General features: G+C 35.6%; 1 protein-coding gene and 2 non-coding genes across 3 annotated transcripts; all 3 read right to left on the bottom strand.

Moving 5' to 3' along the window:
- Positions 1 to 20,729: 20,729 nt before the first annotated feature.
- Positions 20,730 to 24,776, bottom strand: LOC122051167 (rRNA 2'-O-methyltransferase fibrillarin 1-like). The gene is made up of 7 exons (XM_042612143.1): positions 24,729 to 24,776; positions 24,285 to 24,592; positions 24,109 to 24,204; positions 23,404 to 23,481; positions 23,133 to 23,309; positions 21,193 to 21,261; positions 20,730 to 21,097 (listed from the first exon to the last, which is right to left on the bottom strand). Exons 1-7 carry the CDS (start codon positions 24,742 to 24,744, stop codon positions 20,915 to 20,917), a joined length of 927 nt encoding a protein of 308 aa, XP_042468077.1. The 5' UTR covers positions 24,745 to 24,776; the 3' UTR covers positions 20,730 to 20,914.
- On the bottom strand, positions 22,294 to 22,365 carry LOC122054528. Its single transcript, XR_006132816.1, has one exon. It is a non-coding gene; the product is annotated as a small nucleolar RNA snoR60 (small nucleolar RNA).
- LOC122054529 lies at positions 22,643 to 22,714 on the bottom strand. Its single transcript, XR_006132817.1, has one exon. It is a non-coding gene; the product is annotated as a small nucleolar RNA snoR60 (small nucleolar RNA).
- Positions 24,777 to 25,221: the final 445 nt, after the last annotated feature.

The raw sequence follows: 25,221 nt of genomic DNA, 5'->3' as shown, positions 1-25,221 counted from the left end.
GGGTTCAACCAAGGTCAAGTTGACCCAACACTATTTGTGAAATCAATAAAAGAAGATATGTTTATAGCTCAAATTTATGTAGATGATATCATCTTTGGTTCAACAAACTCAGAATTTTTAAACGAATTTACAAACCTAATGGAACACGAATTCGAAATGAGTCTGGTAGGAAAATTAACTTATTTTCTAGGGTTACAAGTCAAACAAACAAATGAAGGAAATTATATTTATCAACAAAAATACACTAAGGAGTTACTTAGAAAATTTGGAATGGAAAATACTAAAGAAATAAAAACACCTATGGTCGTAAACACAATCCTAGATGATGATCCTAATGGGAAATCTATAGACTTAAAACATTATCGGAGCGCAATAGGTAGTCTACTTTACTTAACTGCAAGCCGACCTGACATTTTATTTGCAGTTAGTATGTGAAACCTGTGCTAAAGAATCTCATCTGACTCAAGTCAAAAGAATCTTTAGATACCTCAAGGGAACCACAAATGTAGGAATTTGGTATCCTAGGACCAACAACTTTGAATTAATAGGATATTCTGACTCAGATTATGCCGAATGCAAATTAGACCGCAAAAGCACAAGTGGTGGATGCCAACTACTTGGTCCATCCCTTGTCAGCTGGTTTAGTAGAAAGTAACACTGTGTTGCACTATCTACAACTGAGTCAGAATACATAGCTATAGGCGAATGTGTTGCACAATTATTATGGATGATGCATACTCTAAAAGATTTCAACCTAAATATCACAAATGTAAAAGTATTAATTGACAATATTAGTTCAATTAACTTAACCAAGAATCCTGTGCATCATTCAAGAACCAAACATATTGAAATTAGGCACCATTTCATCAGGGATCATGTTACTAAAGGTGATATTGAACTCAAGTACATTGAGTCTAAATCAAATTTAGCTGACATCTTTACAAAACCACTCCCTGAAAGTGAATTTAGCAACTTACGACGACAATTAGGGATGTGCTCAATAGACTAGGAAATTTCAAAAAAAAAAAAAAAAAACTTTCAAAAATGGTTTATCAACTTATAGGCTAAACTTGTTTGTTTTCAAAATTTCCATTTTTAGACTTTCAAAAACAGTTTTGGCCTTAGACTAGGTTTACATCCTTAGAAAGCATGTACCCATAGGACTAGTTTTTGAGCATCTCACCAACACCCTAGGGTTACCTTGCTTGTGTTTGACAAACATAGAAAGGGGTGAGATGCATAGGCCAACTGTCTAGACTTAAGATGCTTATTTCAGTGCATCATCATAAGTCTGGACGTTAAATACAAATCAGATATTAATCAGATTAAAGTTCATCAGTCAAGTCAAACACTGACTGATCATAATTAACTTAATCTGACTAACCTAGTGAAAGCTACTATCTTCTGATAGTTAGTTAGTACCTAATTGGTTAGACAGCTGGTTAGAGGTAGGTATCAAATTCAGGGGGAGAAATATAACTACTTTAGTTTTCCAAATTGAATTTTAAACTTAATTTTGAAAATCAAAGTTTAAACAAAAAAAAACAACTTGTTTAAAATTATAAAATTCTTTTAACTCATAATTTTTTTTCCTAGTCTTTGAAAACTGACCTCTTCAAGTATTTTAAACCATGGTTTTTGAATCTAATACCTTTTTGAAAATTTGATTTTGGAAAACAAATTTTACAAACACATTCTAAAAATATGATCTTACTTTCACCAAACTCCTTTGACAACTGAAAGTAAAGATTTAAATTTGATTTAACTTTACTTTGAAAAATGGTACTGAATCTAGTCCTTAAAACTTGAGTTTGACAATTTAATTTTCCTTAATTTTGAAAATTGAATCTTTTACAAACTTAGTGTTGAAAAATAAATCAGTTTTGAAAAATATATTTTCTCAAACTTAGTTTTGAAAATTTGGTGTTAAAAACTTATGTTTGAAACTTTAGACCTTATACACTTATGATTGAAAATTAGACAATCTACACTTAGCAATTTTTCAAAAGCTAAAGAACAAATGCGTTAAACAAGTTTTCAAAAAACTTTAAACTCCCCCAAAGTCAAATTGATTTTTCTTGGTTTTAAAGATTGTACTGTTATCCTTGAATTTTGAACCAAACTCAGTTGTTTTTCATGATTAGGTAACTTAAACACTATGCTTGTTTACCCTTGTTTTTTTTTTATGAATGCCAAAGGGGGAGAAGGGTTAGGTGGTTAAGTTAGCTAAACCAAATTGAAAACACAAACTACCTTAAAAACCACACAAATGCATGACTTTAAATTTGTGCATATGCTTTCACTAACTTAACCAGGTTGTCATTCCATCAAAAAGGGGGAGATTGTTGGTGCGGGTAGCACTAACGGTCTAACCCAGGTTTTGATGAATGACAAGTAGGTTAAGTTAGTTGTGTTGTTGTCTGACAGGAAAAGTCCAGCTAGGTCGACGGGCTGACCGGATAGTAGAAGTCAAGCGGGTCGACGGTGACCGGATGTGGCGAGAAGTCCAGGCGAGGCTGACCGGATAGTGGCGAGAAGTCGGTGGTTCGGACGCTTGGCGAGAAGTCCAGACGGGTCGAGGGCTGACCGGACGTCTGGCGGTAAGTGAGGTAAGTCACCGGAGGGGAGTGACTGCGAGGACGCGTTCCCGGGAAGGAACATTAGGCGTCGATCCCGCTTAGATCCATTTCGGATATCTAAGTCGAGATCGTGACTAGATTCGGTCTCGAAAGACGAATCTAAGTCATACTGGATGCTAATTTTAATTCGGCGTATCTGTAAAATGTGCTAACAAACTATGTTGCAGGGTTTATTTGCCTCGGACTACCTTTGTTGCGGTAGGAAGCAGTCCGGCGCGGAAGGATCCGGCGCGAGGCAAGTTTATGACGACGCGTTGACACTTGGAGCATCTTTGGTTGGGAGGTTCGTCACATTCAGTGCGGAGAATCCAGCGCCGAGCGGATATAAAAAGCCCCAGGCGGGAGCTTCAATATCGCCTTAAGAACTCAGGTCCAATCACTCTGCTGCTCTGCGCTCCAACGACGTTCACAAAGCTCCGACGACTTACTCCGGCTCTTCTTTTAATTTATTGTTTGTCGGTTAGCTTTGCTTTCTTTCTTTTCATTAGCAATATTTGTACGTAAACTGTAATTATCCGAATTGCTAGTGAATTGCCCAACGACGAGTAGGAGTCGTCACAGGCTCCGAACGAAGTAAAAATCAACTGTGTCTATTTTACTTTTCCGCTGCGTTTTAACTCGAGATTTTCGTATCGATATTCACCCCCCCCTCTATCGAATCCAACGGTCTTACACATTCTTCTGCAGTCAGTATTAGTTATGTGCTTGCTATATGTCGATCATATATTTGTGTGTGCAAGTTTGGATGTATTGTATGTACTTCCGATTTGTTGGTTATACTCGGTTGAGCAGGTTAGTGAGGTGTTATGTTATTAATTATACTTTTGGTTAGATGGTTATTATATTGGGACACCTACGTTGGTTAATAAGTATTTTACCTGAAACTGTATCCTTTGATCTCATGTCAGTATGTTATTCGTGCACTATCTTCTTTTACCCACTAAGTGGTTGTACTCACTACCCTTTGCTTTTCCCTTAACTTTCAGGTTAGCAGATAGAGGAGGTGTTGTGTCGCTCAGAGGTCCTGGTTGCCAGTCCCGCTCGAGTTGGATTTACATTGAGTTGCTTCGTTTTATTGTTTTCATTGCTTATAGTTATAGTTCTTTCTGTTCTAGATTTTTGAGTGTTTCTCATGTACATGCATACATACACGCATTTGTCATTTGTGACTTAGTGTTGTTATATTACATCGGTATTTTTATGTTGGCTTGAATTGGTTTGATATCGTATTTCCCATATTGTCACTAGGGGGCACCGTCCAATTTGGAGGACAAGTATACCCTTGGGGTGTGAAAAAATATCATGTGCTACGGCTGCAACAAGAAGGGACATTTCAAACACGAATGCCCGAACGAAAACCAAGTTAAGAAGATAAATCAAAAGAAAGCACTAAAAGCGACTTGGGATGAGTCTTCGAATGGATCGAGAGTAGACAAACTGAAGAAAGCAAGTTACCTCACACTGATGGCAACCGGAGGTGAAATGGATTAAGAAGACGAGTTTGAATATGAGTCGAGTAATGGATCCGCATCTAGTTCAGACGAACCAACTGGGTAAAGTTCAATTACACTGTAAACCTTTTTAAAATTATTTCACGCTTAAACAAGAAATTAACTTAAACTGAGGAACATGCTAAACTCCTCCTTAAGGAAAATAACATCCTTAAACAACAACTGAGATTGATCTCTTTAACTGACCAAGTTCAAGATAGAAATCCAACTCAAGCTGTAACTCTTGAGGAAAATTCTATTTTGAAAAGTTAAGTTGAAGAGTTAAAAGAACAGTTGGAAAAATTTACCTCAGGATCCAAGTATCTGAATATGATACTTGGATCCCAAAGAGCTATGTACAATAAAATCCGACTTGGATACAAGTCCAACTCTACATTTAAATTATTTTTAACAATAACTCAAAATTTAAAATTAACTAAAGCTTGGGTTCTGAAAACATGTCTAACCACTCAAGTAAGACTCAATCAATACTATATATATAAAAAATCACTACATAAATCAAAATAAACTAAATAAATCACTCTCAACCTCAAAAATTAAAACTTCAAAAATAAACTTAAACCTAAAGAATAAAACAAAAGCAAATAAATCAAAAATAAAACCTAAATTAAATAAAATTAAATTAAATTAAACTAAACTCAAACTATAACAAAGTCTATTATAACTATAAAGCAAATCGATACAAACCTAAAACTTAAAAGCTCAATAATTCAAGGGGAGGCTCAAAATTAGTTGGCACCTCCAAAAATAATAAATTATCCGACTGGGTAGTAAAGACTAAGATAAATAAGGACAAAAGTTTAACATGATAAACAGTACTAGAAAAGTTTTAGATGATAGTAGGTTAGGGAAGCTTTGCCTATGCATGTTTAGGAAGACATGACTTCAACCTGGCGCATTTGGATTAGTGGAACTAACTGAAACTACCCCTTACTAATCCTAATTGGTTAGACCAAAGTTTTGCATTAAGTTCAGTAGATAGGACTATTTAGAAAATTTCAAAAGCATGGTTACTCTAATGATGCACAGGTGGCTTACCATTAGGGATGTAAAGGAGCCGAACAGTATTAGGCTCGAGCTCGGCTCGTTTAAGTTATATTCGGGCTCGAGCTTGGCTCGAGCTTGGCTCGAGCTCGAATCGAGCTTTTATCACAAGGCTCAAGCTCGGCTCATTTTAGAATTATCAAGCTCGTGAACAGTTCGAGCTCGGCTCGTTATTAGCTCAATTATCAAAGTTAACGAGCCTAATTCGTTAAGCGAGCTCGGGCTCGTTTTCGGGCTCATTTAGAGCTTGTTTTTGGCTTGTTTTAGAGCTCATTTTTTGACTCATTTTAAAGCTCATTTTAAGGCTCGTTTTAGAGCTCATTTTTTTTGCTCATTTTAGAGCTCGTTTTTTGGCTGGGTTTAAGGCTCATTTTTTTGCTCGCGAGCCTATAAACGAACATGTTCGCGAGCTCACGAGCCGAATATCCTTAAGCTCTAGTTCGGCTCGATAAAACTGGCGAGCTTGAAATCAAGCTCGAGCTCGGTTTGATAAGATAAACGAACAAACTCAAACAAGCTTTTTACCGAATCGAGCTCCGAATAGCTCGCGAACCGTTTGGTTCATTTACCTCCTTACTTACCATAGCTTAGAAGTTTATCCAAAGAACGTATATTTGTTGAATCCAAAGCTAAACTTGAATCTAACGTAAGTTAAATCAAACCCTGAAATTCAACTTAACTTATCTCACAAAATTATAAGATTTTCAGATTGAAAATATAGATCGGGTGAGATGACTAAGGATTCAAATAAAAAATAAATTTAAAATTGAAATTAAAAATAAATTAAATTAAATATTAAAATTAAATTTAAAATTAAAATTAAATTCAAATTCAAATCCAAATCCAAATTAAATTTAAATTAAAATCAATTCTATTCAAATTAAGTTCAAATTGAGTTAAACTAATTCACACTTAAGCTAAATTTTTCTTTCCTACTTTTTGTAGGAATCTAGATGGATATTGAACAGTGGTTGCTCCTGACACATGACCGGGGATCAAGCAATGTTTATAGAATTAACTTTCAAAAAACTAGGAACAGTTGCCTTTAGAAACAATGACAAATTGAAGGTAATTGGGATAGGTAATATTGAACTAGAATATAATTGTATTATTCATAAAGTACTACTTATTAAAAAATTTAAATTTAACCTACTCAATGTTAGTCAATTGTGTGATTCAGGATATAAGGTTAGGTTTACATCCACTGAATGTTTAATTAAACAAACAAAAGACCCTATAATAATAAAATTAAATGACTTAGGAATAATAATATTTACACAATTACCCTAGCCATCCCCTCACCTAAGTGTCATCTGACACAAAAATAGGAAACCTGCTTGTGACATAGGAGAATGCCCCATACTAACTTTAGAAACCTCACCAAACTAAATGGCTTAGTTAGAGAACTACCAAAACTATCTAATTTAGACTCAACAATTTGTAATACTTGTCAACAAGGAAAACAGACCAAATCAACTCACAAACCAACTAATCAAACTCAAACCAATTCAACACTTGAATTATTACATTTAAATTTATTTGACTCACATGGAATTAAATATATTAATGGAACTTTATACTGTCTAGTAATAATTGATGATTACTCAAGATTTACTTGGTAAAATTTTTAAAAAATAAAGATGAAACATTTGAAATATTCAGTAATTTTTGTAAACAAACTAAAAATAATAAAAAACTCAAAACCCAAAAGAACTAAGAGTGATAACGATGGGGAATTTAAAAGTCATAGGTTTACTAAATTTTGTTTAGAAAATATGTACCATCAAGAATTCACGTGTCCTAATATACCTCAACAAAATGGAATAGTTGAAAGGAAAATAGAACTCTCCAAGAAGCCACTAGAACAATGTTTAATGAATATTAACTATGAAAATATCTCTGGGCATAAGCTGTTAGTATAACCTGCTATGTACAAAATAAGACAACAATAAACAAGAAACATAATAAAATCTCATTTGAAATTTACTATAATAATTACCTAATATTAAATATGTTAGGGTGTTTGGATGTCCTGTTTACATATTAAACACAAGAGAATACTTAGGAAAATTTATCTCAAAAGTAGAAAATAGAATCTTTGTAGGTTACTCCCTAAACAATAGAGGATATAGAGTTTACAATAAAGCTACTCTAAGAATTGAGGAAACGACCAATGTAAAATTTGATGAAATAACTAAAGATTCTAACTCAACTCAACCTCAATATTAACCAATTGATTTCGTTAGAGCTAGCACTAATCTAGGGGGAGCAAGTGAACCCCTAATAAATGAATATGAAGATGAACAAAATCAACCACAAGAAAATGAACAAACACAAACTGAGCCTAGGATAATTAGAGTAATTTCATATCACCAAATTGACCAAATAATAGGTGATCCAAAACTAAGGGTTCAAACTAGATCCTCATTTAGAAATCTAAGTCTAATATTCTTAATTTCTAAGGTAGAACCCAAAATAGTAGAAGAATCCTTGGTTGATCCAGACTGGATTATTGCTATGCAAGAAGAGCCAACCCAATTTGAAAGAAATCAAGTCTGGGACTTAGTTTCTCTACACAAGAATAAGAAATTCATAGAGACTAAGTGGGTATTTAGGAATAAGCTAAATGAAAAGGGGGAAATTGTAAGGAATAAAGTTAGACTAGTAGCTAAAGGATTTAGTCAAGTAGAAGGACTTGAATATAATAAAACTTATGCCCCAGTAGACAGACTTGTGTCCATTAGAATACTACTAAGCTTTACAGCTCATAAAGGGTTTAAACTCTATCAAATGAACGTCAAATTAGCCTTCTTAAATGGACTAATAAAAGAAGAAGTATATGCAGGTCAACCACCTGGATTTGAAAACCTAAAACACCTTGATTATATTTTTAAATTAAAAAAGACAGTATATGGTCTAAAACAAGCACCTAGGGCTTGGTATGAGCGATTATCCACCCATCTGATTTCAAAAGAATTCAAACAAGGTCGAATTGATCCAACTTTGTTTGTAAAAAACCTTTACATCCGATATTTTTATTGCCCAAGTCTACGTTGATGACATAATATTTGGATCTACAAACTCAAACTTTCTACAAGAATTTATTGACCTAGCAGAACTAGAATTTAAAATAAGTCTAGTAGGCAAGTTAACCTTCTTTTTAGGCTTACAAATTAAACAAACTAATGAAGGTAATTATGTCTATCAAGAAAAAATATACAAAGGAATTATTTAAAAAATTTAGAATGGATAATGCTAAAGAAATAAAAACATTAATGGCAGTAAATGAAAATATGGATAATGATCCTAATGGAGCACTAGTAGACTTAATGTATTATAGAAGTGTCATAGGTAGTCTGCTATACCTAACTACAAGCCGACCTGACATACTATTTGTAGTTAGTATGTGTGCTAAATATTAGACCTGTGTTAAGGAGTCCCGTCTCAAACTTGTTAAACGAATTTTTAGATATCTAAAAGGTACACAAAATATAGGAATGGGGTACCCTAGGATAACAAATTTTGACCTTTTAGGATATTCTGACTCAGACTATGCTGGCTCTAAACTAGATAAAAAAAGTACAAGTGGTGGATGTCAATTACTTAGACCATCACTTGTCAGCTAGTTTAGTATAAAGCAATAATATATTGCTTTATCTACAACTGAGGCAGACTATATAGTTGTGGGTGAATGTGTAGCATAGTTATTATGGATGATACACACATTGCAAGACTTTAACTTAAATTATAAAAATACAAAAATCTTCATTGATAACATAAGTTCAATAAACTTAACAAAAAATTCGGTGCATCATTCACAAACCAAACATATAGAGGTTAAACACCATTTTATAAGAGATCATGTAGCCAAAGGCAATATTGAACTCAACTATGTTGAGTCAAAATCAAATTTTGCTGACATATTTACTAAACCATTATTAGAACTCGAATTTAGCAACTTACAACGAAAATTATGAATGTGTACGATAGACTAAGAATGCTATTTTCAAACAATTTGAAAATTCTAGGGAAAGTGCTTTAGTTATATTTTTTAAAAAATTCTCATTTCTTTAGAATTTTAAAATTAAATTTGTCCTTAGTCTAGATCAAATCCATAGAAAGCATGTTTCTATAGATCTAGGTATTGAGCATCTCACAAATGTAATAGGTCTACCTTGATTGTGTATTCACAAACTTAGAATGGCGTGAGATGCATAGACCTATTGCTTGGACTTCAGATGCTTATATTAGTGTATCAACACAAGTCTAGATGAAAAATACCAAAATTATAGAGATCAGATTAAGTAATCCATGTTAGTTAAACACTAACTGGATACCAAGTGAACACTAATTAACTTGACTAACCAAGTGAATACTAATATCTTCTGATAGTTAGTAACTAATGGTTAAATATTTAAGGCCGAATTTTTAGATGAATATTTTTTAAATATATCAGGTTTAGGGGAAGGATAATTGAAAATAATTTTCAAAATAATTCATTTCCTTTTCTAATACGTGTTGCAAAAATTACTTTCAAAATTCCTTTTGCAGAATACCTTCAAAATTACTTTTAGGATACTTGCTTTGTAAAAATTCTTATACTTTTTCAAACTATCTGTCTTGAAAAATACAAGTGTTTTGAAAATCATATTAGCACATGTTGAAAAATATTTTGAAGGATATTTTTGAAAAACACTACAAGTTTTAAAAATACTTATAAAATTTTCCTAACTCCTCCCTCCAATAGACCTATAAGTTTTTTTTATTACTTTGCACTTATTATTACTTGCTTATCTATTTGTAATTTAGTATACCTATCTATTAGTGCAGCGGGGCCGACAAAAGGGATGAATTACCTATAAGAAAAAAGATAACCCCTTCTCGTTCTTTTAATTTTATTAGTAGCATAGTAAAAATAACAATAATAAAAGAAATAACAACTTAAAAAGAGTAGTTAAAAGGCCAGAGTTTTACTTAGTTACAGCCTAAGTGGTTGTTAATCCAAGGTGTTGAAAAAGTACTAGAAGATCTCTTTCGTTGAAGGCAGAGAAGCCTTTTACACGCGTTGACAGCTCAAGAATGACTAGAAAAGTTAATACAAAAATTGTTGATTATTTCCTAGGTCCAGGAGTCTTTTTATAGCCCTGAAAAATTCTATCCACAGCTTGAAGACGCCTCCAATGAGGTCCAAGGCGCCTTCTATCAGATAAGTTTTATCCACTGCGGATAAAACTCTATCCACGGCTATCAGAAAGAGCCTTCAAAGGTTGGAAGGCGCTTTCGTACTATTCATCGAAGGTGTCTTCTAGCCATGGAAGGCGCCTTCCATATAGTAGATCAGCTCCTTTGCTGATCTCTTCACGTGGGTGATGCTCCGACTAACTGGAGTTGAGCTCATCTGAACCCAACTCCGACCTTCTCCTCGAGCAGCCTTCCTCCCTGGCTTCTGGTCCCTCAGACTGCCGCACGCGTCCTTCTCATCCGCTGGTGTACTCTTCCACAGCATCTCATCCTTCGGATGCACCGAGCCTGTCGACTCCCTTCCTATGTCATCATTCTCACTAGCTGCATCTTCCGCTCGACGTCTTATGTTCCTAAGCTCCTACATACTTACACACAAGGATCAAATACAACATGACCTAACTGAACTTAATTGACCACATCAAAATTATCCCGAAGTACTAACACGATCTACATTATTTTTAATGAATATCAAAGGGGAAGGGTAAGGGTTAAGTAAAAAAAGATAAACTAAATCTTCAACTTGAAAACCTTAACTCTAAAATGATCAAGAGAATAATAGATCTTTCTTAAGTGTTTTTTTTGTTTCTCTTGAATCAATTATTATTACTATTTTTGCATATCTTTTTCAAACTCTAACTCAGGTTGTCATTAAATTAAAAAAGGGAGATTGTTGGTGTAATTTGCACTAACGGTCTAACTCAAGTTTTGATGAATGACAAGTGAGTTAAGTTAGATGTTGTTGTAGTCTAACCCTGTTATCGAGTGGCAGGATTGACTAACTTGATGGGTCAAGAGGGCCCGACACCAAGTAGGAAGTCTAGTCGGGATGTTGATTCCCGAGTGACAAAGTCGGAATGTGTGATTCCAGTAGGAGATCGGGATGTGCGATTCCCGAGTGGCAAAGTCTGGATGTGCAATTCTGGCAAGAAGACCTGGTGGGTAAGATTGACATTAAAGAGGTAACTTGACACACGGTAAGTAAAGGTAAGCCATTGGATGAGAGTGACTAAATGAGGACGCATCCCAGTTGAGGGGACAGTAGGTGTCAGTCCAATTTAAGTCCTTTTCAAAAACCTAAATTGAGACCCTGACTAGATTCTGGTTTGAAAGATATGGTTTAAGTCATAAATTAATCATATTATTATTATGCTAATGTTATTTTATAGGTTAGATTATTGTTGTATTGGACTAACCTAATTTACAAGACAAAAGGAGCAAAAAGGTCTCAGATAAACAGTATTCAAGGCGCCTTCAAGCATTGGAAGGCGTCTTCGTACTGTTCACGGAAGACGCCTTTGGTGTTATGGAATGTACCTTCCAAGGGGTAAAATTTAGACTTCATCATAGATAAGGAGCAGTGAAAGCAGGATAGAATTTGGCCTATGGAAGGTGCCTTCAAGGGTATGGAAGGCGCCTTCCACACCCTTTAAATGGGTATCTCGAGGAGCATTCAATACAGAACTTCCATACAAGCTTCTACGTGTCCAATCGGCTTTTCAACTGCTCCAGCTTACTGCTACTACCATACTGTGACTCTACTACGCCCAACTGCCACCGAGAAGCCTTCCAAACACCAAGCTTGAGTCGACCAACTACAAATAGTGTTTGGTGATAAAGTTAATTATTATACTTAATTTCTACAAATAGGAAGTGTAGCGTGTTATACTTCTCCGACTATTTTTTTTACTCGATTCCCTCTTCTGACAGTTCTGGAAGAAGTTTTTAGTGGATTACTCGTTGATAGGTCCACGGGACCTAAATCTTGGAGTAAGAGTCGCCGAAGGCTCTAAACCAAGTAAAAAATGAATGTGTGCTCTTTTGCTTGCTTTTCTAATTCACTTTCTTAGTTTTTCGCTGCGCACTTTGATTTCAAAATCGAAAAGCAAGTTTTTGAAAACCACATAATTCATCCCTCCCCCTCCCCCCTCACATGTGTCTCTATCCAACAGTCAGTTGATGTGGCAACTCTGATCGCCTACACCTAGTTTGGGCACCTGGACTGGGTCGCCTCAATCCACTCGGCAACAACTTCTTTCCAACACATCAAGGCTTCTCGGGCGCCTGGAGTCGGCTGACGTGGGTTCATGTTGATCCTCTTCGATAATGGCTTACTGATGTGGCCCGAAGGAATTTGAGCGCCTGGACCTGGTCTGGGCACATAGAGTCTGGGCGCCTAGAGTCTGGGTGCATGGAATCAATCAACTTCCAGGTTGACTGATTTTCTATCTCGTCGCTTGGGTAATACTCCGACCGTCCAGAGTTGAGCTCACCTAAACCCAACTCTGGCCTTCTTCTTGAATAGTTTTCCTCTCCGGCTTCTTGTCCCTCGTAAGCACTGTGCACGTTCTTCTCATCCGCTGGTATACTCTTCCATAGTATCTCGTCCCTCCGATGCACTAAGCCCGTCAACTCACTTTCCGTGTCATCCTTCTCGCTAGCTGCTTCTTCCGCTCGACTTCTTATGTTCCTAAGTCCCTGCACACTTAGACACAAGGCATAAGAAATGCAGAACCTAACTTAACTTGGTTAATCACATCAAAATCAACCCCGGGGTACTTACAAAACTTATATTTTTGAATGGTGAGTTAGATGAAGAGGTGTATATGAAATAACCAGAAGGGTTTGTGGCACTTGGACAAGAGCACAAAGTGTGTAAACTTGTGAAGTCATTGTATGGACTTAAACAAGCTCCAAAGCAATGACATCAAAAATTTGATCAAGTAATACTTGCTAGTGGATTCAAAATCAATGAATCAGATAAATATATATGTAACGACCACCCTTCTTACTACTACTACACTCTAAGGATGACCGCTACTTGACTACTAACTCTACTTAACCGGTATGATTAAAAATCACATAGAAACTCTACCGAAAAATTTCTACAGAGTCTCCCCTGTACCGGTGACCCCAAACTGGGATACATAACATGTATACTCAGCCACAGGCGGCTGGAACATATAATTTCACAACCACGCAGTATAATAGCACAATAAAAATATGAAACTACTCTAGCAATGGCAAACAACCATATCACTCCAACAATAGAAGGTATCAAACTACAAATGCGGAAATAATCTCAATTACAATCTCAACCTCATCATAGCATTAAGGAGAAAAGAAAAGGAAATATAACAAATCTTAAACTAAGTGAGTTCTTTAGCTAAGTCTCAAGGATCTCCATAGTCCACACATCACACACCGTCACAGCATCTCCTTGTCGCCTTCTTCCTCATACTTTAGCTTTTCCTTTATCTGCAGTAGGAGGAAAATAGTATCTATAAGCTAAAAGCTTAGTGAGTGCTATCCTACTCACAAAAACTCGATATGCATGTATATAAATAAGAACATGCTAAAACTGAAAGCTAACATGTAAAACTACTCATGCTCATAAATAGCAAAGAAATCAACTAACTGAAAAGCTAACATGTATAGCTACTCATGCTCATAACTAGCAAAGGAATCTAACTAACTGAAATACTAAACATGTATAGCTAATCATGCTCATAAATAGCAAAGGAAACATACTAACTGAAATACTAAACATGTATAGCTAATCATGGAACTATCATGTGTATCAACAGGAAACTGAACTAATACATAAGCTGAACTAATTAATGCTAAACTGAGTCTAACTTGTATTCACATAACTAATTTGTGAAGTTTTGAAAACTATTTACATAATAGATAAAAATAGTAATCATGCTGCTGATGGGCCCGGCAACTGTACTTGCTGTGCGCATCCCTAACTAAACCCGGGATTGCAAGTTCCGAGTCTAGTAGGGTTTACTAGGTTATCTAAACCTAGGGACGACTGTGGGAGCCCAACCCAATGGATATCTAATCCAGTACAGTGCCACTGCTGAAAATAAAATACTGATTTCATAGCTAATTTTCTTACCTTGCTTTGACTAGGTTATCTGAACCTAGAACTAGGTTATCTGAACCTAGAGGCGACTGTGGGAGCCCACCCATTGGACCGTAGTCCCATATAAGCTGAAGCAAGACTAAATAAGTTATTTTAAATGCTTCTATTGCATTTAACTAAGCTATTAAAATGCCTACTGTAGCAATATATTGAGCTAAGCATTTTATCAAGCACTTGGTGTGCACTAGAACACACCCTATGTACTGAAAATCTGTATACAAAGCTTAACATAAATCTGCATGCAAAGCTTAACAAAATCTGCATACTATGCTTATCTAAAATCTGCATACTATCAAAATAGAATTGCTCATCTGCATATTGTGCTAATAAAATTCTGCATATAAACTTAATAAAAATCTGCTCATGCATATTCAAATAGCATAAATGAAATCTGCATTTGCTAAAGAACAAAACTAAATCTGCATTACAATGCCTGATAAAAATCTATCTTTTACTTTGAGCATTAACATGGTTGAAAACATGCACTTTTGATTTGACCGAAACATGATGTTATAGCAAGAACAATCTGAACCTTACCATCTACATTAATCCGGAACAATGCAAAGCTACATAAACTAAACTAAAGCACTTTCATAATTGCAAACATGCACCGTTCATATCAATTGAAGTAAGGATAACAGTTAACCTTTAATTCTCAACTAGCAAACATGCACTTCCAAATAAATCTCTAACCTTTAATTCTTAACCTTTAACCTTTAAAACTTAATCTTGCTTTACTTACAACTACCCATAAGTCTCTAAAAGGTATAATTGTTATGATGAATGGATAACTGGACACAATCCATTAGTGTTGCAATTCCTCAAGCAAAATATGGGTTAATACCTTTAGATGCATCAACCACACAATTGCTAGGAAGCAAAATACGAATTAATACCTTCTTGCAATGTACTCACTATAATTTCTGTGAGGCGGCAAAACACAGCAATTACTGAGCTCAAACAGGGAGCTATTTTTAAGTATGCTCTATAATTGCTTAATTTTGATGGCATGATGGCTAAATTGATTTATCAACAAATTGAAAATCTGATCATTAAAGAATCTATTCATAAATTCTAGAAACTTTAAGGAGAACCAAGACAACTGTCATCCCAGCTTAATTAAAGAGCAAAACAAGGAACCCACATCTATTCGTAGTAACAGAAATAGCATCAGATTGCCTCCACACAAAACCACAACTACTCACAGAAGCCGAGCAACATCGAGTTGCATCCACGCAAGGTTCACGGCAATTCCACTACAGGGCACATCAAACATCTCTGAAGTCACAGGTAAAACATCTTCGAACCCGCCTTAGAACATCAACAATCTATCTAATCTTTCTTTAGGGTTCATGGCAGTAAGCATCAAAACAAAACCCCTTAAACTTGCTTCGAAATCCAAAAGGAAACAAGAATCCGAAAGCCATGAAAACGAATCAAAGCTCGAAACAACTCCTACTGCAGGTGAGAAGCAACTCACCTTTTCTTGGAATACTTTGACTTACAACCGGAGAAGATGAGTTTCTCGGGTTTGGAGAAGCTTGCGATCTCGGTCTCTTCTTGTGCTCACGGACTCTCCTCAACGAGAGGATCTCAAGGAGGTGGAGAAGACCCCTCGGAGAACCTTGACCAGCCGTCGGAAGAGAAGCCCTAACCTAGCTCCGCCGCCTCCTTCGCCCGAGCAGAAGTCGCGACGCCGCGTGAGGAGAAGAGGTGAGAAAGGAATTAGGTTTCGGGAAAGGAAAATAATTCCCTTTAATAACCTAGGTTATTTCAGTTCCAACTATTACTTAAATTAATTCCGCCCCATATATGATTAACGAAACAATTACAGCACAGTTGGTTGGCTGCTGCTTGGCTCATACTTGGAATCACGGGTTCGAATCCTGCCGAGCCCCCTTTTTATTTCCAATTTATTTCCTATTCCCTAACTACTGCTTAAATGTATTTCGTTACATATAGGGTTAACTAAACACTCGCAGCCCAGTTGGTTGGCTGTGTCCGGTTAGGTTGGGTTCGGCCGGAGGTCTTGAGTTCGAGTCTCAACTTCAACATTTTTGGTCAAATCTTCTTTCTGTTTGTAAACATATTAAACGAACTCCAAAAATTGTATATAAATACTTTAAAAATTTCTAAAAATCTCTATAATTTTTCTAAAACATTTCTAGATTTTAATAAGGTCTTTTAGAACTCTAAATAGGGAAAATTAGGTCGTTACAATATATACAGCAACTATTCAAATGGTAATGGTGTCATAATATGTTTGTATGTGGATGACATTTTTGGTCAAATCTTCTTTCTGTTTGTAAACATATTAAACGAACTCCAAAAATTGTATATAAATACTTTAAAAATTTCTAAAAATCTCTATAATTTTTCTAAAACATTTCTAGATTTTAATAAGGTCTTTTAGAACTCTAAATAGGGAAAATTAGGTCGTTACAATATATACAGCAACTATTCAAATGGTAATGGTGTCATAATATGTTTGTATGTGGATGACATGTTGATCTTCGGTTCAAACCTAGAGCAAGTCTTAGAAATAAAAAAGTTGCTATCAAGCAAGTTTGATATGAAAGATATGGGAGAAGTTGATGTCATCCTAGGCATAAAGATCAAAAGATAACAAGGATCAATCCTACTCTCATAGTCTCATTATATTGAAAAGGTTCTCAAAATGTTTAATCACTATGATTGTAAATCGGCTTTAACTCTCTTGGACCCTAAAATTGACCATGTCAAGAATGAGGGTTCGACGGTATCACAGTTGAAATATTCACAAGCGATAGAAAGCTTGATGTATGTCATGACTTGTACACGTCTAGATATTACTTATGCAGTAGGGGTGTTAAGTAGGTATACAAATAAACCCAACAAACAATATTGGTTAGGTGTTACAAGAATTCTGAGATATCTCAAAAACACAATAATTTATAATATAAGCTATAAGGGAGATCTTTCAATATTTGAAGGATACTCAAATGCTAGTTGGATAACGAATAAAGATAATCACTCTTTAACAAGTGGTTAGATCTTTACTCTAGGTGGTGGAGTTGTTTCCTGGGCATCCAAGAAACAAATATGCATAACCGACTCCACCATGACAGCTGAGTTTGTAGCTCTAACTGCAGCTAGCAAGGAAGCTGAATAGCTAAGAAACTTGTTGTATGAGACACCAATGTGGCCAAAGCCTATCTCTCCTATAACTATACATTGTGATAGCACAAGTATGATTGCCAAGGCTTATAGTGAGGTCTATAATGACAAGTCAAGACATATTAGAGTGAGACATAGTATAGTTAAAGACTTGATAAAAAGTGGAGTCATAACCATAGATTATGTTAAATCCAAAGAAAACTTTGTTGATCCTTTAACAAAAGGATTAACTAGAGATATGGTTGAAAGAACCTCAATTGAGATGCGTTGAAAAGTAAACCTTCAACAATGGAAACATCAATCTAACGCTACCACATTGCATAGTCTTAGATTCAATGTAGAAAAAAGTACATTAGACAAAAGTTGAAACATTATATCAAAGATAAGTGTTTAAATTCCCGCTGGTAAAGTGAGGATTAACTTAGTGATTCTTAATAAGTCTTTAAAAATACCATAAATGGCAAGGGCATTTGAGAACTTACTTATATGAATGTAGGATTTAATTATCCGTTAAAATTTTGAACTTAAACTTTGACACATACATGAAAGGATTGTAGCATTACACAAAGTGTATGTTGTTTATAACAATTGGAAAGAAGTGAATCTGTGTGTGATGATTCATGTGGTTTGTTACGTAAACCTTTAGTTTAAAGCTTAGCTACTAAAATGGTTTACAAACTTATAAGAAACCATCAAAAAGATAGTGGTTCAATCGAAATAATCATTATTGATGCACAAATTATCAAGATGTGTTTTGTAATCCATGAATAAAATATTTTTAATTATTGAAAATGGCGAGAGATTGTTGGATATTTATATAAATGAAAAGACTTGAAGGAAAAGTCTGACTTTTGGTCATTTCAATATCACGATGTGCTTGATTGTTTATAAAGACACTAAGTTGGATGAAAAATAAAACATATTCTAGCTCTCCTTTCCTTTATTTTTTAAATTGTCTTACTCAATGTAAAGTTTAGACAATTAGCTTCATTTAATCCTATAGGATATTTAATATTTGTATTGCACAATTTATAGACCAAATAAAACATTAAGGATAATATTTAAAACACGATTTGAAGTTCAATCCATTTGTTCTTTCTTTTCAAAGCTGTCAAGTTTGATCTTATTTCTGAGCACTAGCCTAGTAATACACCAACAATCTGATCATAGCATCTTGCATCTTGACTACAACGGACCACAAATTGACTGTGGCCTTGCCCGTTGCGTTGCGAGGTCATGAGTAAGGCTCGACTTAGTCACAAGGTCGCGACCATGACATCGTGGCCTCACCACGAGGAGTCTTCCGAGTAAACATAGCATAAAGATCAAGTGCTAATTAAGATAAAATTAGCAGAATAACAATCATTTATTAAGACTGTCAAATTGTTCATGCTTAAAATTTGGCAAATAAAAGAAGAGAATGTTAAGAAAGGCGATGCCATATATATTTTATTTTATTTTCCTTGAAAACAAAATTCAGGCTCGGGGGACGGATCAAATTGGCAATACTTCGATTAAGCCAAATCAGAAAGACAATTACAGATAAAGCCATGGCATGGGAGACCAGATATGTTGGTAAAAACAAAGTGGATTAGGAGTTGGACTACTCGTAATTGTAGTTGGATTGTGATCGTGATTTGATCGTAATTAGTTGTGATCCGGTCATAATTAGTTGCGATCCCTTTCTGGGTTCATCATCCCAGGTTATAGTTTGAGTCGGAACGGACGGCCGGAGGCTGTCCGAAGGCCGCTAGAAATGGACAAATGTTCAAGTTACTGGACGCTGAGCGGAGAGATCACAACTAATTACGACCGGATCACGACCGCAATCCAATTATAATTATAAATGATTCATTCTTTTATCTATTTTTTTAGACTAAGAGATATGCTCCCATGGCATGGCGGATGTGGCACAGATTAGTTGGTCAAATAGTCGATCCATTTAACACAGGATAAAGATTTAATTATTATTATTATTATTGTTAGCACTTTTCAACCAATTTAGCATTGTTTTTTTCAGCGCCTTAACGGTTGCAAGGTCAACGTCTCCCACACATTCGCCGCCGCTCTTGATGTTTGTGTGCAATGCAGCTTGATCTTGAGCTTGAGTTTGATCCTGAGCCTCTTGGATTGCATAACAAATCTGCATTGGTATGCATGAACACACAGGAGCTGTGCTTGGTGAGGCTTGATAGAGGTTGGATCCTGCTAAGCATATATAGGATCAAACAAGCAAGGTCATCCATAATTCGTCTCAATTTAAGTTGTGCCCAATATAGATAGCCTAATAGAGGTCGGGCTATGCCAGACTAGAACTAACGTGGGAGTTGTGCCTACCGAGGCTTGATAGGGGTTGGATCACGCTAAGCGTTGGATCAAACAAGCCGAGTTATACAGAATTCGTCTCAATTTAAGTTGTTTCCAATATAGTCCAGTGAGAGTTAGGTGATATCACACTCGACTCATTTTAACACTATTAGCATCAACCCTTGATTTTCCTTAAGTGGCTGCCACGGGCAATGCCTCAGTGTGGAACTAAAACTTTCTTATTTTCCATCTCACAATGCAACGAGGACAGATGCCCTAAAGTAATCCAGATCTCAAATTGAGTTAGGATACCAACAATAGCAAGCATCTCGCCTCATTCAATTTTTTCTTGATACCCGCACTGAAGGGAACTTAATGCACAAACTCTCACTTGCATCTATCAAGTGGGCAAAGGAGTTCAAGTGCATAAGAGTAGTGTTCCTACCCAACTCAATTGAGCAAAAACAAGATTAACACTAAAATCAAATGACATGGAGTTTCCAATCGCCCAAGAAGACTAGGAAGACGATGAAGGGATAGCCTTGACCACAAGGTTCAAAGAAAGTGCCAATGAAGAGGAGAAAGGGACAAAGAGTACAATGAAACTTAATGAATGAAATGTTGAAGAACAAGAAGTCACAAGAGGGCTTTGAACCTTCTTCGTCATTAATCCATCTAAACTTTGAAGGAAAAAAAGAGCACTATTGCCAAGTGCCAACCAATGATTGATCGCCACCCAGTGTCAACGATCACCAATTAACCATCAATCTAAACCCTAAACTCTAAAACCCCAAATAAGTGAATTCAAAGTTACATTCTACTATGAGGCAATAGAAACCCTTTTCTAGGTTACATCCATAGCTACGAAGCATCAGCTAATTCTACTAACCATTTGATGAATGACAGATAATCGACAACAGAAGATTCCTATTATATATCAAAATAGTATGACAAATATATAAGATAATATTGATAGACTTGATTCTCAAAATTCAACGTTCTTTTCAAGCATTTGTAAACAAAATGACTTGAATGCAAACATAAAGAGGTGGACAACACTTGCTCAGAGCAATTGAGATAAATGCTCATCTTTCAGAGGCGACTTTCTGTTTCTTAAGCATGCGATAGCCACCAACAACACAGGCATGGTCCCTTTCAAATGGTTCCAAAGTGACTTGCTCTGAAGGTTTGAATTGTTCTGCCTGGAGCTTTTTCACTTCCTGGGCAAAAACAACCTCGGAAGGAACAGTGGAGTCAATGCAGTTGGCCTGTGACAGGGAGCACGCAGACAGTATACAATGAGTACTGAAATAAATGATAACCTAGATCGGAAGTATATAGATGAAAGGAAAATCTAGGCTACCTTAATTGAAATCACAAAATGTCCACCATTCTTCAAGAAGTATGAAGCATTCAGAGCCAAGATTCTTGCCTGCAAGAATACTAGAGCCAATGAAAAACTTAAAAGAATCAAGTTTAAAAAGCTAATATCGCACCTCAAATGGATAATACATTCTGTCCTCTAGTTTTTCCTTAACCATAGGTTGCTTCTCACCCATCAACAGAGTCAAGAATAATCAGTAAATTCCTTGACAATTCACTTAGCTACATAGACTGGGAAGAGACGCTAAATACCAGAGTTGCTTTGGTAGTTGAAAACTTTATGTACCGCTCATATTATTGGAGTGGTGAAGGGGTATAATAGTGGAAATAATTCCCAAACATAACAATAAAGACTAAAGACAACTAAACATTAGAGATGGATATTATCTTGAAATAGAAAATAATTAGTTAAAAACGTACTATTTAATTAGAAAAGGAATTCAGAGATAATCATACAAATTAGACTTCTCGTGCAATACATTATCATCCAGTGTAGACAAAATCAAAGGTTGTCAATTGTAAGGGTGAGGAAGCACATCATTTATAGTTCCTTGGCATGTGTATTATAAATATATTTTCACATTTTAACAATTTTTCATATTTCCTACATTGTCAAATTATTAGACTAATAGGGTCTTTATATTGCAGTTGGCAAACGGCAAAGCAACTTTACCAATGAGTTTCTTGTAACCAAAAGCAGACAGCAATCATTTCAACTAGAAAAGTTCATTTACAAATACTATTTTTGCTAATCATCTTACCCATTCAACAAAGAAAAACAAGAAAACTTATTGAAATAAAAGAAAAATAAAGTAGATTCACATAAAATGTATAATGAGAGCAATCACAAGTAATATTTAAGCCACCACAAATCAACCAATCAGACAAAGAAAGAAACAGCACAAGAAATTTTATGGAATAAAAGGAAAATAATGTTAATCATATCAAGAGTCCCTTAAGATGTAATATATTATGAAGGATAAATATTAAATGAAATCTGCCAAAAACTGCAATGAGCATAAAATTTAAAATGAAAACAACCAAAAAACTGCAATGAGCATATAAGGCACTAGAGTTAATGTGCATCAGAAACTCGAATCTGCATCATCCATGATGTCCTGAAGGGGAATCCGAGTAACTTCATCATATGCATGGAACTTCTAAATCAAAATTGAAACCAATCTTGGAAAATTCAACATTTAATATCAAAACAAAAGTTTCTTCATTTTAATACAAAATTGTAGATTGCAACATATCCAAATTTCTGTGTAGTTAAAAAGTTGATGACTGAAATAAAATAATGGCATATAGCCCATGATAACTCCAAATGATATTCTGAAGGATGTCAATAACTTGAACAAAGTCAATAACTTGATTGCAAAAAAATAAAAAAATAAAAGACTGACATTGGAATAATTTGTCCACTCATATGCATCAAAAACTCAAATCTGTATCATCCATGTTGTCTTAAAGGGGAATCCGAGTAAATTCAACTTATGCATGAAATTTTATATCAAAGACTAAATAAATTTTCAAGAAAAAAAAATTCTAAGTACATTGAAACAAAAGCTTCCTAATATTAAGATGAATATCATAAATTCTTGCATGTTCAAATCTGATGTTGAGTTAGTGGATGAATGAGTCCATAATAACTCAAAAATGACAAAATTAAAGGATATCAATCACTTCAACAAATCAAAATCATTTTATTGATGCATCATAAAAAAAATGTCACTAGCACAATAAGCAAAAAAAGAAACCAATTTCCCAGGAATAATGAGGAATAATGCTTCAACTCCAATTGAAGACTCTAATTATATACAATTCATGTACACCTCCAAACTTTCCAAATTCAAAATTAGATTGGGATCAAGGCAAATGGCATGTTGAACTACATGGATCTAGTGCTGAAATCCTTACCTGATCAGGCTGAGCCACATCTGAAAAAATAACATCCACCATGCCAACCAACATCCTATATCTAGCAGGATGTCTAGCATCCTCTATTATGGGAATCACATTAGTACGCTTTTTGGCCATATTTACAAGATCTCTACCACTTCGATGTGAGAATTCCACAGCATACACAACTCCTGTCTGTAAAAATGCAAAATAATAAGAAATACATATTGAATTGTATTTTATCCAACAAATTTAGCACTAGAAACCATAAAACTTTAGATAAACTTACAGGTCCAACAATGTCAGAAACATGAGACACTGTAGTCCCTGATGCACCACCAAGATACAGAACACGAGTGCCAGGAGCCTAAATATAAAACATAACATTACTGCAATAATAATAAACCATCAATGCAGAATATCAAGCAATAAAGAAAAGAGCCAGTGAAAAAAAAGTTTTAGCTTGTCTTTACAAATCCAGGTGAAAAAAGAAATAATTAGATGGCCATAATCAAGTGTACCAAACTGCTTCTAGGTACAATTAACGCTGAAATCCGTCACACTTATACTTCACAAAATCAATCTGATTAAAAGCATGAATTCTTCATTAAAATGAATGTTTTGAAGAAAACCCCAAGAAATTATATAAAATTTCAGTGTGGCAACTGCCCTCTTATAGAGCTTGGCAGCTTGATTGGGCTTTAACGGTCATACATATCACGAACTCAAAACATTCAGCAACAAAAACAGCAACTAAGAACAATGGACAGAGAGATGCATGCTTGAGCTATTATGTTAGACCACTAGATGAAAAGGCAATATCTGATGTTTACTATATTGCCAATATATCTTTTGAATTTTGATCATCAGTAAGGAGTGAAATTATAAGTTGGTGATTATCAACAGGAACTTACTATAAGACCATCTAGCCACACATCAAACACAGAATAATGACTAGCAATCTAAGTCTTTTGAGTAATCATGGAGAACTTACAATCCAAATGTTGTCCACGCCACCAATTATAGCTGCTGCAAGTTTTGACCGGAACGGATTCCATATCCTGTACTCAACTTTAGTCCCATCCTCATTCTACAATAGCAAGACAAAGTTAAATATCACTAACACAGAAAACACAATGATCACAGATAATGTGAAGACAGATAAATCACCTGAACAGAAACTCGCTTCTCGCCATAAACAGATTCACCAGAGACCATGTTCTTCGTGCAGAGCGCGTCTTCTTTCCCTTTAGCCAGGAAAACTCCATCATGCCGGTGTGGCTGGACAACAACCCTGCTCCCGCCCTTCATACCCCCGCCTCGGCCTCCACCACGGCCGCTTCCTCCCCTACCTCCTCGTCCGCCTCCACGGCCCCTTCCACCACCACGGCCTTCTGCCCCACCGCCTCGACCTCCGAATCCTCTCCCCCTGCCTCTCCCTCCTCCACCATCGCTCCGGCCCCTGAAGCTACCACCGCCTGATGAAAAACATCAGAACCCAAACCTACTTAGCATCATTTTCTTCCTCCAACCAAATTAACAAAATGATGAAAGATGATTCCTTCAGCAATCACTAAAATGAAAAGAGAGGTGCTGCAATGAACAAATACTAACCCCTTGGAGGCCTCATGTCGGCGACTAGGGATTCTGCAACGAGAAGAATGGTAGAGACGCAAGACTAGGGAAGATGATATTTATAGAGACGGCGAGTTAGGGTTTAGGGTTTGGTGATGGAGCCAAGATATGACTGGGTGTCTCGATTGAATCATGGCCGTCCATTTTGGTTTAGTTAAGTGTTAAACACATTGAGTTAAGTAAGAAAGACATTAAATGTAGTTCTAAATGAGGGTGGTACGAATATTGGAAATGAAAACTCTATTCAAATCTTAAAATTTAGTAGATAAAAATTTTAACGACGATAAAAGTCAACTAAGAGAGAATAGGAGAAAATAATTAAAAGCAGTGAAACTTTAAAATTGCAAAAGTAAATTTGAAGTCGAAACTCCAAAATCTTACCCTTGAAGGGTACTAAAGATTGTCAATTGTTTTTTCTAGAGTAACTTTAATTATTAGTCAAATAAAGTTTTATTGAGAAAAACATGATGCA

This window comes from Zingiber officinale, chromosome 3A (genome assembly GCF_018446385.1).
Source record: "Zingiber officinale cultivar Zhangliang chromosome 3A, Zo_v1.1, whole genome shotgun sequence".
Lineage (NCBI taxonomy): Eukaryota > Viridiplantae > Streptophyta > Magnoliopsida > Zingiberales > Zingiberaceae > Zingiber > Zingiber officinale.
The sequence above is the reverse complement of the archived record's forward strand: the minus strand, read 5'-3'. Positions and strand labels throughout refer to the sequence as shown.